The sequence below is a fragment of the Chelonia mydas genome, chromosome 3 (assembly GCF_015237465.2).
Source record: "Chelonia mydas isolate rCheMyd1 chromosome 3, rCheMyd1.pri.v2, whole genome shotgun sequence".
Lineage (NCBI taxonomy): Eukaryota > Metazoa > Chordata > Testudines > Cheloniidae > Chelonia > Chelonia mydas.
In genome coordinates, this window is record NC_057851.1 from 97,209,932 (window position 1) to 97,223,307 (window position 13,376).

The 13,376-nt window shown below is 39.2% G+C and overlaps 1 protein-coding gene across 6 annotated transcripts in view; it reads left to right on the forward strand.

Annotated features, from left to right (window-relative positions):
* ENPP3 (ectonucleotide pyrophosphatase/phosphodiesterase 3) overlaps positions 1-13,376 on the forward strand; it is an 87,596-nt gene that overhangs the window by 25,915 nt on the left and 48,305 nt on the right. For 4 of the 6 annotated variants that reach the window (XM_037894806.2, XM_037894807.2, XM_007062242.4 and 1 more), the window contains 5 exons: positions 1,393-1,515; positions 3,651-3,776; positions 6,100-6,160; positions 10,453-10,550; positions 12,963-13,042. In XM_037894806.2, coding sequence (XP_037750734.1) covers positions 1,393-1,515; positions 3,651-3,776; positions 6,100-6,160; positions 10,453-10,550; positions 12,963-13,042 — 488 coding nt within the window. The remainder of the gene's footprint in view (positions 1-1,392; positions 1,516-3,650; positions 3,777-6,099; positions 6,161-10,452; positions 10,551-12,962; positions 13,043-13,376) is intronic. The other 2 variants (XM_037894808.2, XM_037894809.2) reach the window with 1 other exon arrangement.

Sequence of the window (13,376 nt, forward strand, 5' to 3'; positions counted from 1 at the left end):
TAGGCCCAATGGCCTGTGGTGGGACGTTAGATGGGGTTGGATCTGAGTTACTACAGAGAATTCTTTCCTCGGTATCTGGTTGGTGAATTTTGCCCACATTCTCAGGGTTTCAGCTGATCGCCATATTTGGGGTCGGGAAGGAATTTTCCTCCAGGGCAGATAGGAAGAGGCCCTGGGGGTTTTTCGCCTTCCTCTGTAGCATGGGGCACAGGTCACTTGCTGGAGGATTCTCTATACCTTGAAGTCTTTAAACCATGATTTGAGGACTTCAATAGCTCAGACACAGGTGAGAGGTTTATTGCAGGAGTGGGTGGGTGAGATTCTGTGGCCTGCATTGTGCAGGAGGTCAGACTAGATGATCATAATGGTCCCTTCTGACCTTAATATCTATGAATCCATGAGTAGAGTTCCTAATTCTCTTATTGTTCTAGGTGGCAGGCAAGCTTTTCCCCTTTCCCTTAGGCATCAAGTCAGGGAGGAGCAGTTTAAGGAAGTTCATAAGGCCCTTGCCTCAGAGCAAACAAACTCAGAGTCAGAAAACAAAATCTCTAGAGCCCAGATCAGGCTAGCATCCTGGTGCCTGTGGGGCAGGGTGGGGGTGTGTGGGGAAAGGGAACCTGCAATTTATAGCTGCCAACATAGCTTCTGGTCCCTCTCATCTGAAGAACTTGCTTTTCCTGTTCATATAGTCCAGCTCCAAGAGCTGGGCAGCGTGCTCCTTGGCTCTGCCCAGGATGTCTTGCCTGTAAGCTTCAGATTGTATTTTAAAAGGGTAGTATACTTTGCCACAGGAACCCTCTCTTCCTTTGGACCAAAATGCCTGAATTTGTTGCGCTTAAGTTAAAGGCATGTTGCAAGGACTACCTGTTTACTCAGACTTTGGGAGAAATGCATAATGTTAAGCACATTCAGAGGATTGAAGCCAAAACCCTCAGGGACTTTTAGAAGGGAGGATTCAAGACAGGTGTTTTGGCACAAAGTTCTTTATGAACATATATGACTGTATCTCTTTATATAACTTTAAAATTAATAGTTTAAAATATTTTTTTACTTTCAATTTTAAGTTTACAAGGCCTGTTTACCTGGTCTGAATTTCACATATTTTTCCCATGTCATTATTCATCATAATATTCATATTATTTTTATTTTTATAATTATCCTAATTTTACATACACACACACAAAGTTTTGTGTGGACATCTCCCAACTTTGATGGAAATAAGCTTATATTATTAATTTTATTAAATATGTTGACAAGTGATTTGGGAAATAGTTTTTGACAATTATTCAGAACATTCTGACTCTAGGCTCCTGGCCATGTTCCATTTCATTGTTGTATGCTTAAGGATTGGAATAATTTTGGTGCTAAAACCATCTTTTGTTCCCTTTACAGTCAGCTGCAGAAACAGATGTAATGAGCCATTTAATAAAAACGGGCAGGGCTGCCAGTGTGATGGTGGCTGTAAAGAGCTTCAAAACTGCTGCTGGGATTATGAGGGTACCTGCCTGGAACCAAGTACGTTCCTATGAATGTGAGATTTGTTAGTCTAGTCTTTGTATTAATTTTTCTGGAGAGAGGGTGAGGGGAAATGATAAATGTGCTATGTTTACTTATTCTGCCATGGGTACAGATGAAAAAAAGATTCCCAGCCATCTTTTGTATTTTAGAGACTTGTTATGGCACATAATGAATTCTAGAGCTGTCGTGTATGTATGTTGAATGCATGTTGTTAAGGTGCCATGCTACTTGTAATTGAATGTGACATGATATGAAATATAAACTGGGATTAATTTCTTTCCTGAAAGACACCCACATTTTTTTTTATTAAGGAAGAATGTACTTCAGTAAACTTTTAAATCAAGTATATATGTTCAATGACTAACTTTCATTGATTCACACCCAACAAGACTGGGCCAACATAAAACCAAGCAAACTATTTCACAGATAACCAGTTCTCTCATACTCATCCTTGTTAGTCCAGACAAGGTCATGAATATCTTGAGTGGGAGCATAGCTGTTCTCCTTGTCCAGGGGCATGGAATGACAGGACAACTACCTCCCGCTCAGAAGGGGGGAGGGGATTAATGGATGCCCCCAGTACCCTGTGTTCTGAACAGTATGCAGCACACGATGGTTATGTTAGCGGGATGAATTGGATCCACGGGCTACAAAGTTCTCTAGCAGACTTGTCTGCTTCTGTACTCTAACTGTTCCCTTGACAGCTTCTTGAAATCCATCTCTCCTGTTCTGCTCTCTCTCTCACTCCTGTTCTGTAACATGTACACCTTCCTTCATTCTTTGGTCTGTTTGCCATCTGCTGGGAATCATGCAACATTTCTTCTTCGCTGTTCTTTCTCTTCCCTCAGAGACAATTGATTCAAAACAGCTCCCAATAGCATCAATGGGCTTGTCAGTCCTGCTGATTTCACCACAGATGAATACATTCAGTGCTCTGAACGGAATTGTGGTTTTTTTCTTCATACGAAAACACAACTGTGACATACCAGGGTACAATCCAGGCTAACAAATAACTATGTCACCACTGCCCTGTAACCTGGGGTGCCCTTTACAATATCTTGCTGGTGCAGCCTCCAGCCTGGCCTGCTCACAGACAGCCTCCAGCATGAAAGTCACTTCCAGCTATGTCTGTGTGTGTGCTGCAGCCAGCCATCCACATCCTGGCTCTTACTAGCCTTGGTTATATTGCAGGGTGATCCCAACACACCTCCAGCCCTAGATCTTCTCTCAGAAATGCATGTTGTATACTGCCCAGCCCTGTCCTGGACAGTACAAATATGCTAAGTCCATTTTTCCTTGAACGGAATAATATGCACACAACTTGTTGCCCCAAATAGAATTGCCCAGCCATTTCAGCTTGAATACACTGGGTTAGATAAAACAGTAAAACAAGTTTATTAACTACAAAGAGATAGATTTAGAACAAATATAAGTAATGAGGCATAAAAGTCAGAAATGGCTACAAGAAAAATAAAGATAAAGCCCTTCTGGTGCCTAATTTAACAAACTATATTAGATTCAATCACGGTTTTGCACCATATACTTTCAGCAGCCTTACACACTAAACTCTTTAGGTAAAAACCCCTCATACAGAGTCCAACTGCTTCCTTTGTCTCTTCAGGTGCAGTGAATGCAATGGGCCAGGAGAGAGAGAGAGAGAGAGCCTTGGGGTGTTTGTCCCTCCTTATTATAGTTTCAGTCCCCCTCTTGAAAAACATTTACATCTGAGAACCAGGGGACAAAATGTCTATGTGGAAGGATGTTCCCTGTTGATTTTTTCACCTGTTTCAACTTCCTTTGTCTTCCCTTCCTGGTTGATGACTCTCTTTACTGCTTAAATGCAAATTAAGCAGAGTACACATTCCTTTGTTTAGGCCAGACCTGTTTGCCAGCTTCTGTTTGGGCAGGGCTGTGGGATTTGGAACATGTGTTAAGAACACCCTGCAGGGGAATCTTATAACTTCACCTGCAATGTTGCCACCATCTTTTACCAGGACAATACTGACCAGCAAATTATGAGTTTTCAAATGATACCTTACAAGGCATACTTTGTGCAAAGATTATTACAGTAGGGTGTAGGGCATGAACACAGGGGTGAATTCTATCAAAACAACCAATTAATAATTTTTCAGCTCAGATATGGACATGCACTAAACTCCGTTGTGGTGAGACACGGATAACTGGAAGCCACTGTTCTTGTTCTGAAGACTGCTTGGAGAAAAAAGACTGCTGTGTAAACTACAAAAGTATTTGCAAAGGTAAAACAAAAATTAATATATAAAAGTGTGATTTGTTATATTATAGGGATATTTACAGGAAGCTACCCAAGTGAATATACATGAAATACATATAAAATAAACATATGGGACTTTGTAATTGTTAGCAACTCTGATAAAACCCTTCTGGTGCCTAACTGAAGATACCTACAGCTTTTATTTGAGCAAGTTTAGATTTCTTGTAGCTGTAAATGTGTTTTGAGTGCCTGAGACACTTGGGGAGTGGCTGCTTTGTGGTGAAACACCTGGTATTTAGGTTTGTGAGAAGGAAGGTGATTGCTGGAGAGGAATGTAGTTTGTGTAAAATTAAATCCTAAGAAACACAAAAAGATATTATTATTGCAGGAGCACCTATAATGTGCTTTCCCAAAATGGAAGAAGGCACCGTCCCTGCTCTGACCTGGGTGAAATCTAAAAAACATGTCACTACCATCGTTACTGTAACTTTTTCATAACATTTCAGTATAAGCACATTTTAAAATTAATTTTAACATTGTTTAAGACAGTAGACCCTATATACCAAGCACTGTTCCTTTAGGGAGTGTAAGATGAGTCCATGAGCTGAAGATAGCAGATAGAATTATTGGGTACATCACACATGCACCTGAGAAGTGGGGCTAGAACCCGTAGTCCTTTACTTCTGAAAATACGGGTCTCTGCCCAGCAGTGCCAGAAGCTCCCTAGAAGTGGGGGGGGGGGGGCCAGCAGCGCCTGAACTGGGACCCTGTCCCCTGCTCTGCCCCTTCCCCCTGCGGCCCCGTCCTTGCTCCATCTCTTCCCCCAGGCCTCGCCTAGACTCATTCCTCTCTGCCCTCTCCCCCGACACTCACCCTTAAAGTAGGTAAAAAGTGGGAGGGCTATGCCTTTTAAAATTGATGGGGCCATGGCTTTTTGCCCCCCCTCCCCCGTTCCGGGTGCCCCTAGTCTGCCACTTGTCCTAAAGAAGATCTTCCTTAACAGACAATAGCAGTAGTTTTCCTTACTTTTTGTGGGTCAGCCACTGGCAGGTGATATCATACTCTCATTCCCACACACAAAGATAGCATTTACAGTGGACTTTTAGAGCAGTGTCATGAACTCTATTGCATCCTGGGCACTTTGCGGTGCAGAAATACTCAATGACACCGCTTCAGTATTTCAGTTAAAAGCACCTCCCGCCCTTAAATCTTTAGCAGTCCAAAATACACAGATGGAAAAAGAAATTTAACTTAAATATAGAATATTTAAGTTAAATATTTAACTTAAATAAAGATTTTAATTGTGTAAGGTTGATTAAACTCTTAGATTAGAGATGGATCCGAGCCACAGATTTTGGACCCTGATTTAAGACCCTCCCCCCCCCCCCCCCAACCTAAAATTCATGACTGTTGGGTTTGAAATTTTCATAAGGATGTTTAGATCTGGGATTTTCATTTGTCTCATATATATTGGTTTCAGACATTAAATGTGGAGCCAGATTCAGGTTTGGATTCCCAAAACCAATGACGTTTAGGGGAGTTTGGATCTGCGAGTTTAATTATAGTCCATCGCTATTTCAAACGATGCACAAAATAGGTGCCTGGAGTTACGTGGTACTTTAATGAGAACATTTGTGGCATGTTGTTATAGATACTTTAGCATTTCTATAGGAAAAATACAATATAGACTCCAACTCAAAGAACCTGTCTCCAACCTTCTTTGTGTGTTCTGTATGCAAATTTGTTAATGGATATAGCAAAAATGCCACTGGCAAAACAAACCATACCTCATGACTATAATGTCAGAGGGTATAAAGGATCTATAGATTCTATAGCGCCTGCATCTATAAATGGACTTCTTTGAAATTGTGAGGTGGGAAGCAATCAAAAAAACTATTTCAGTGTTTTAATCATAATACCAGAACCTGTTCTCACCCCTTCTCGTGGCTGTATTTAATTTTCACTTTTTATTTAGATTTATAATTGTTGGCTTTAATAATTCACAATGAAGATCACTGTGAAAATGGTCATTGTTTCTGCCTGCCTTGGGATCCTTAGTGGGAGGGCTTTTCTGTGGGAGGGAGAAGACTTATTTAAAAATAATCCACTGCTTTTTCTGCCCCATCAGTTCTCTCTATTATTCCTTTCATCTTTGATTTGTCCTTCTTGCCTCTCTCATGACTCCTTTTGTTCTTCTAAAGAGACTCTAGTGGATCATCAGCATATCATAAATGTTTAGGAGCATTAAGCAGAGTTTCAGAAAATCACAGGAGAGTGGAAAGGAAACTGCTTTGTGTTGTATATTTACGTTTCTACAGTGCTGCAGTGACACCTTTTGTGCTTTTCAGGTGAAACGCCTTGGGTGAAAGAAGCATGTCCATCACTTAACACTTCTCAGTGCCCAGAAGGGTAGGATGATTTGTACACTTATCAGTCTGCAAATGGAATTTTTTTGCATTTGTCTTTTCAGCATTGTAACTGAACCTTTTCTGATGGAGAAAAATGTTATAAGATTCAGAAATAACAAAGTGCACAAATTTTGGGAAGCCTGTAATAAGAAATAATTCTTATTTATACAGTGCCTAAAATTGCATTAGTTGTTTTACAGCAGTTGAAAAAGATTGCTTCCTGTCCTGAAGAGTGCACAGTTTAAACTTTAGACAACATGCGAGTGACATCAGCAGGCAATTGGAAGAGCACAAGGCAAGGGATGCAACAGTCTGGTCACTTAATAGCATTTGTTATATGTGGGCATCTTGGTGGTTCTGATATTCACACACACACACACACACACAATGTCAGAACCACCAAGATGCCCACATATAACAAATGCTATTAAGTGACCACACTGTTGTATATATAATATATATATATATATATAAAAATACACACAAACTGACAACTCAGATGTGGAAGTGATATCCAGACTATGGGGTGGCCACAACACTCACAAGTGAAGGAGTACTTGTGGCACCTTAGAGACTAACCAATTTATTTGAGCATAAGCTTTCGTGAGCTACAGCTCACTTCATCGGATGCATACTATGGAAAATACAGAAGGTGTTTTTATACATACAAACCATGAAAAAATGGGTGTTTACCACTACAAAAGGTTTTCTCTCTCTCCACCCCACTCTCCTGCTGGTAATAGCTTATCTAAAATGCTCACTCTCCTTACAATGTGTATGATAATCAAGTTGGGCCATTTCCAGCACAAATCCAGGTTGTCTCCCCACCCCCCACACACAAAGAGAGTGGGTTGGGGGCGGGGGAGAGAAAACCTGGATTTGTGCTGGAAATGGCCCAACTTGATTATCATACACATTGTAAGGAGAGTGATCATTTTAGATAAGCTATTACCAGCAGGAGAGTGGGGTGGGGGGAGAGAAAACCTTTTGTAGTGTAGTGGTAAACACCCATTTTTTCATGGTTTATATGTATAAAAACACCTTCTGTATTTTCCACAGTATGCATCCGATGAAGTGAGCTGTAGCTCACGAAAGCTTATGCTCAAATAAATTGGTTAGTCTCTAAGGTGCCACAAGTACTCCTTTTCTTTTTGCAAATACAGGCTAACACGGCTGTTACTCTGAAACCACTCACAAGGGATGAAGTCAAGAGTTATCCACAGGTTATCCCAAACTCATGCTGATAATACCTTCGTCCAAGCTATCGGCATATATTATGCACAGCACACTCTTCTTTCTCCTTTTTAGTGATTTCAGCTTTTAGCAGGTTTCAGAGGACATTCTTAGCAGTAGTCCCCTTTTTCTTTTCTCCCCTGCTGTCTCACTTATATTTAATTATTTTTAATAATAAATTAACATGGAAAGCTCTTAGCCTAGAAGGAAGTGGCTGATAGAAAAGGGATGGAATATTAGTATATTTTCTCTATACAATGAGAAAAGTATAGAAAGGTATATACACTGATGCTGACCAGTTCCTCATTGTTCCGTTGTGTTCCCCTTGTCTATTGGATCCATCTCCTTTTCTATCATCTTTTATGTAGAATGTCTGCTTTCCAGGGCAGGGACAGTTTTTGTTATGTATTTGTATAGTGCCTAGCGCAGCAGAGTCCTGTCCATGACTGGAGCCCCTAAATGCTACTGTAATACCAATCCTACTGAATAATATAATGTAGTACTCCCCTGGGATGGATAATCTATCTGTCTCATACCAGTACTATATTACATTGATTCTTCTGGAAGGCTTTGAATCCTGTTCCCTAGAATTCAGCTGATGACGCAGGCAGAGAGTATAATACTTTGGACTTAGCCAGCTTTTCTGCTCAACCAGTATACACTTTTTTTTAAAATTAAATTTGGGGACGATCTGTCACAACACACTTTAGAATAGAATACATGAGATCAATTCCACATAAAAATTCAGTTGTTTATGAAAACCAGGAATGATTTGTACTTCTACTTCTCAGGAAAAAAAAAAAAACCCTAGTATTTTTTTCTTAGCTGAGTCGTTCATAGTCCATCACATATCATTGTTCTCTCTCTCTGTGCTACTTTGAAGCAATTACTTGGGAGTCATTTCTTTTTGTCAGCAGCTCTGCAGAAAGGAACAGCTATTCTGATTTCTGAATGCCATTTCTTACCTTAGTCAGGAATTTTTACTTGAGGTAGCTTTGGGGAGAAAGGTCAGTTGAGAGGAATTGGCGAAGTGAGGGGGAGAAAGAAAGGGATGGAAACATATAATATATAAACACTTTCAAAAATCATGAAGAATTATGAAACAGGTATGCAGCTATTTCTATATATACAATATTGCTGATGCATATGGGGAGGCAGGGTAGAACACCACCTTAAAAGGTGGTCTTCAAAGTATAATATGTGGTTTCTTTACAAACATAGACTTGACCAGTGAACCATTATATTATGTATTTGCAGATAACTTTAGCTGCATTTATAACTAGGAACACTTTTAGTAATACAGTCTCATCCCAAAGAACAAGGATTTCTCCATGCAATGATTCTGTGCATAGAGTATGAAAATATACTTCTTAGATTAACAAACAACCTGCCCAGTTTCAAGCACAGATTCATAGGATAGAGGGAGGTGAGTATCTCTTTAAATGTTGTATTTCCTGAAATCACAGTGCTGTTTAAGACCCTGTTAAGATTTAGTTTTAGATCAGGAATGTGCCACCTACAACCTTGTTTGAAATGTGGCTGCTGCTAGCAGGTTTCCTTATTGGCATGGAAAGGGTGCTTTTACTGAGATGCATGCTAGCAAATAGGCCTACAGGCCATTCCCAACAGTGAAAACAGTTAATCGCTCTCAGCATTAATCAGCATAACGGTGTTAAAACCCTGCTAGCAATAACTGTACATAGCATTGTGGTTAGAACAGTTCTTACTCAATGTGGAGAGGGCGTATATATGGAGTACGATGTTCCTTCATAAAGATTTTTAATTCAATTTTTTGCTAGGTCCCATGTGTACAGATCCCTAATTTAGACAAAGCTGCGTTCTCTATATAATTCCCGGGTATAAATGTTTCTAAGGAAACTATAAAATATATAATTATGTTTAGCAAACATGGCTGAATTACAGGACTGAAAGCACTGGGTACTACCTTTGTCAGCCCTGTATTATTAAAAACGGAGTTTTATAATGTTTATTACTTAACATTTACTAATGTGTTTTTTCCTGTCGGATTGTATGTGGTAGAAAAATGGTCAATTCCTAGCCAACCACAGAGTTTTATTGTCACAGCTGTTTCCTCCTGGTAAGAGTTTACCATAACAACAATTTAATTTTTTTTTCTACCTGGCCGTTTATATTTGTGTATCGTAACATCACACCTACTATATTTGATTAAGTCACTCAGAGCTAAGGATTTTAGCCTTGATTCTTTATATTAGCTGTTACAGAATAACATGTTATTAGAGGCTAAACTCTCCTGGTAATACTGATTAAGCTCAGTTTGATATTGAGAAAGTGTGCTCCAGCTCAGTGGAGGTTGTGGAAGGATTTGGTGTGGGAAGAACTTGGACTGCTTATTAAACTTCTCAGAAAGGAAATCAGGAGAGAGTTAGCACAAACCCTCCACAAGAAAGCTTCATTCCCCAAGATGCAGGCCTATAGATAGGCAAAGTTTCCTAAGGGTAGCATGTCCAGATGTCCCGATTTTATAGGCACAGTCCCGATATTTGGGGCTTTTTTTTATATAGGCGCCTACTACCCTCCACCCCCATCCCAATTTTTCACACTTTCTATCTGATCACCCTACCTAATGGGTGATTGTTAGAATGTTCAAACCATCTGTGTGGACATGCTTGAAGAGGATTTCAGGATATATTGAGACACAAAAGACAAAATTCAGACCCTGGCATAAGCAGTATCTTCCAGCTAATTTGGCCCATCATCTATTTGTTTATATTTATAGTTTGTTTTAAAATAAAAACCTATAAGTTACTTTTCCTAAATTCTAAGTATACTTAGGGTTCCTATTCTTATACCCCTGCAGCTGTTTGATAGCTCACTTTTGAAAGCTAATGTAAATAACCTTCCCTTTATTCCTTTGCCTTTTGAATAATGATTTATTGTTATAAAGGATTATAAACTTGTAAAAAAAAGTATTTGGAACTTCTGTTCCTGGCTTCTGGGTCAACACTATTGACATAACTATGCATTCCGCAGAATGTGGCTAAAACTCCTTTCTGATGACAAACTCCCACTTACTTGCAGGTTTGATTTGCCACCACTTATCCTTTTTTCGATGGATGGTTTTAGAGCAGAATATTTACAAACATGGACTTCTTTACTGCCGAATATCGAAAAACTCAGTAAGTTACCAAGAAAGCAGTGACAATTAAAAACAGAACCTGCTGGCAATTTCTTCAGTTCCCTCTTCCACCATTTTATACATGTGACTCCCTGGTCAACAAGAGGAATATTTCATAGTAGTTCTCGCATCAGTGGTTTGCTCTGGATTAACTTGGGAGTTAGAGTTCATTGTAGTCACCCATGGACCAGTGGCCACCAATACTGGCTTGCAGCCTCAAATTTTATTTAAATAAATATTGTGAAACATTCATTCAAATAAAGTTTGAAGCTGAAAAATTCCAGTGAAAGTTTTAATACATTTTCTATCCTCCATTTTATTAAATTATTGTAAATTGTAATAAAATGTCCAAAGGATCATCACTTAATGTCATATTAAATTATATCATAATACTAAAGAGTATGAATGAATGAACTATGTAACAGTGAAATGTCACTCAAAGAAACAGTCTTTTTGAGTCTGGAATTTTGTTCTATTCATAGACAGCTGCACATTTAAATGTTCATCAACTATCATCAATTACTTCACTCAAATTTATTAAATTTAAACTTTAATATGCTGATTCACTTAATTAGTATAGCCGCACTCCTGAAAGATGCACAGTGCTCTGAAGTTAGTGGGAATAGAGGGTCATCAGCATGTTGCTGTAGTGGGCCCTCAAAACTTGCACATAAGTTGACTATGGTTTTCATGGGAATACCTTAGAATCAGAGCCTCATTGCTTCTAGTGTCCCTATGGTTCAATTCAATCATCTTCTTCACTTTCCCCACAAGAACCACACTCTGAAAGTGACAGAATGATCATGTGTTTACTTTTTATATTATATATTTAAAAACTTGACATGGTTGCTGGAAGCCACATGTAATTGGATAAACAAACTTATTTGTTTTGTGGCTAACCTATTAAATATAACAAGGGCTGTAAGAGAGTCATAACTCTGACTAATGAGCAAACTGACCTGACCCTTACGTAAGTGTTTTATGCTTTGCTGCTACTGAGTCAGCAGAAGAAATACAATCAGCTAATAAGTCATTTTATGAAAAGTCCAAGTTTATGTCAAGGTCTGTTTGAAACAGATTTAAGGGAAGTGTATCTTTCCTACTGGAATGAAAGAAATGTTAATTTCAAGCTTCCAGGAGGATATTTCGAACTTTGGTTTACACTGACCAGTCACACGCATCTGTTTTCAATGTTAACATTGGTTTGTGTACTCACACACTTTGTTTCTTACATTAGCAGCTGGAGGGGGGGACCCCTTTATTTACATGTGCGAGATGATAAAACAGTGGTGTGCTAACTTTCATATCATGAACCAGTTCCTCTCAAGGACCATTTCCTTTTCCCAGCTGATCCCACACATTGTCTGCAGCAACTGTAGGGCTTGGTTACATAACAAAGTACATTTAGGAAAGGATTAAGAAGAGAAACATGAACATAAACTCATTTTGTGCTTGAAGACTTATCAGTGATTTAGCCTGGTGACACCAGCAACTCTGCAGACCCCACAGGAGGTCTTTGTGGACCATTGGTGGTCAGTAGATGATAATATAAAACCTTAAAAAAACATTCGCTGCCACCACTCATGCTGTTATCACAATCCTGAGAGGTTGTCGTGATCTATTCTTGTATCTTTACTAACTCCATAGATTGTTTTTAATAGTTTGGCCCAGAAAACCTAGGTATTACATTCAATAGAGCTAGTCAAACTATTAATTACAGGTAATGTTCATTATTAATTTAACCCTTTTCACTGTCTGTGAATTATTTGCAAACTTTACCTGATGAATCCACTGTGTTTGTTTGTTATTCATAAGCATTTTGCCAAATAGTTTGGATGAATAGTTTTCAGCTTATGGGTTGTTCAACCTGACTGTTCACTTTTTATGTAGTGTGGTGGATCACTGAACCCCCAATTCTATCTCTGATTGAGTGACAGAAACTTTTTAAACAGAAGCATGAAGTTGGATTTCAGTAAACCATTGCACAGCAAGAGAAGTGATTATTCAAAGGAGACAGGAAGGATAGTCCAGTGGTTAGGTCACTAGTCTTGGCCTTGGAAGATCCGGATTAATTCCCTGCTCTGCCAGGCTGCCTGTGTAACCTTGGACAAGTCATTTAGCCATTGTATGCTTGCCTCAATTTCAAATCTGTAAAATGGGGCTATTAGCATTTCCTTACCTCATGGGAGTGTTGTGCTATTAAAAAATGTGAGGTGCTACAGTAATGGGGGCTATACAAGTACCGTAGAGAGATTGTCTGAATATTTGCATATGAGGAATATGACACCTTGAATCACAGAAACTGAACCTAGTGGAAAATGTGATCTAAAAATGTTTTGTGACCAGCTCTAATTTTCAATATTACAGTTGCTTGAGAAGTAATCTTATAATCACTCAGCATGATTTGTTGCAGAAACATGTGGCACACATTCAAAATATATGAGAGCTGCTTACCCCACCAAAACTTTCCCGAACCATTACACTATTGTCACGGTGAGTGAGAATTTATTATTTTTATTCTTCACTATTTGTACAGCCTGCAAAATGTTAGGTGCTTTAGCAGGACAAAAGAAAAAGAGGAAGTTCTTATCCCAAAGAGCTAACAATCTCCTTTTAGATGTGACACTACAGTGAAAATAACAATAAGGGAGGGATTGGACAAGGAACCGTGGAAGGGCATGGCAGAGAGCAGCAGAGGAGAAAGGGGCCATAGTTCATATGTTTACATAAATATGCTGCCTTCCTTAGCAGAGGTGTCTATGCCTAGCCCTGTGGACAGATTATTTATTCCTGCTCTTTGTTAGAATGCATCCGATGAAATGAACTG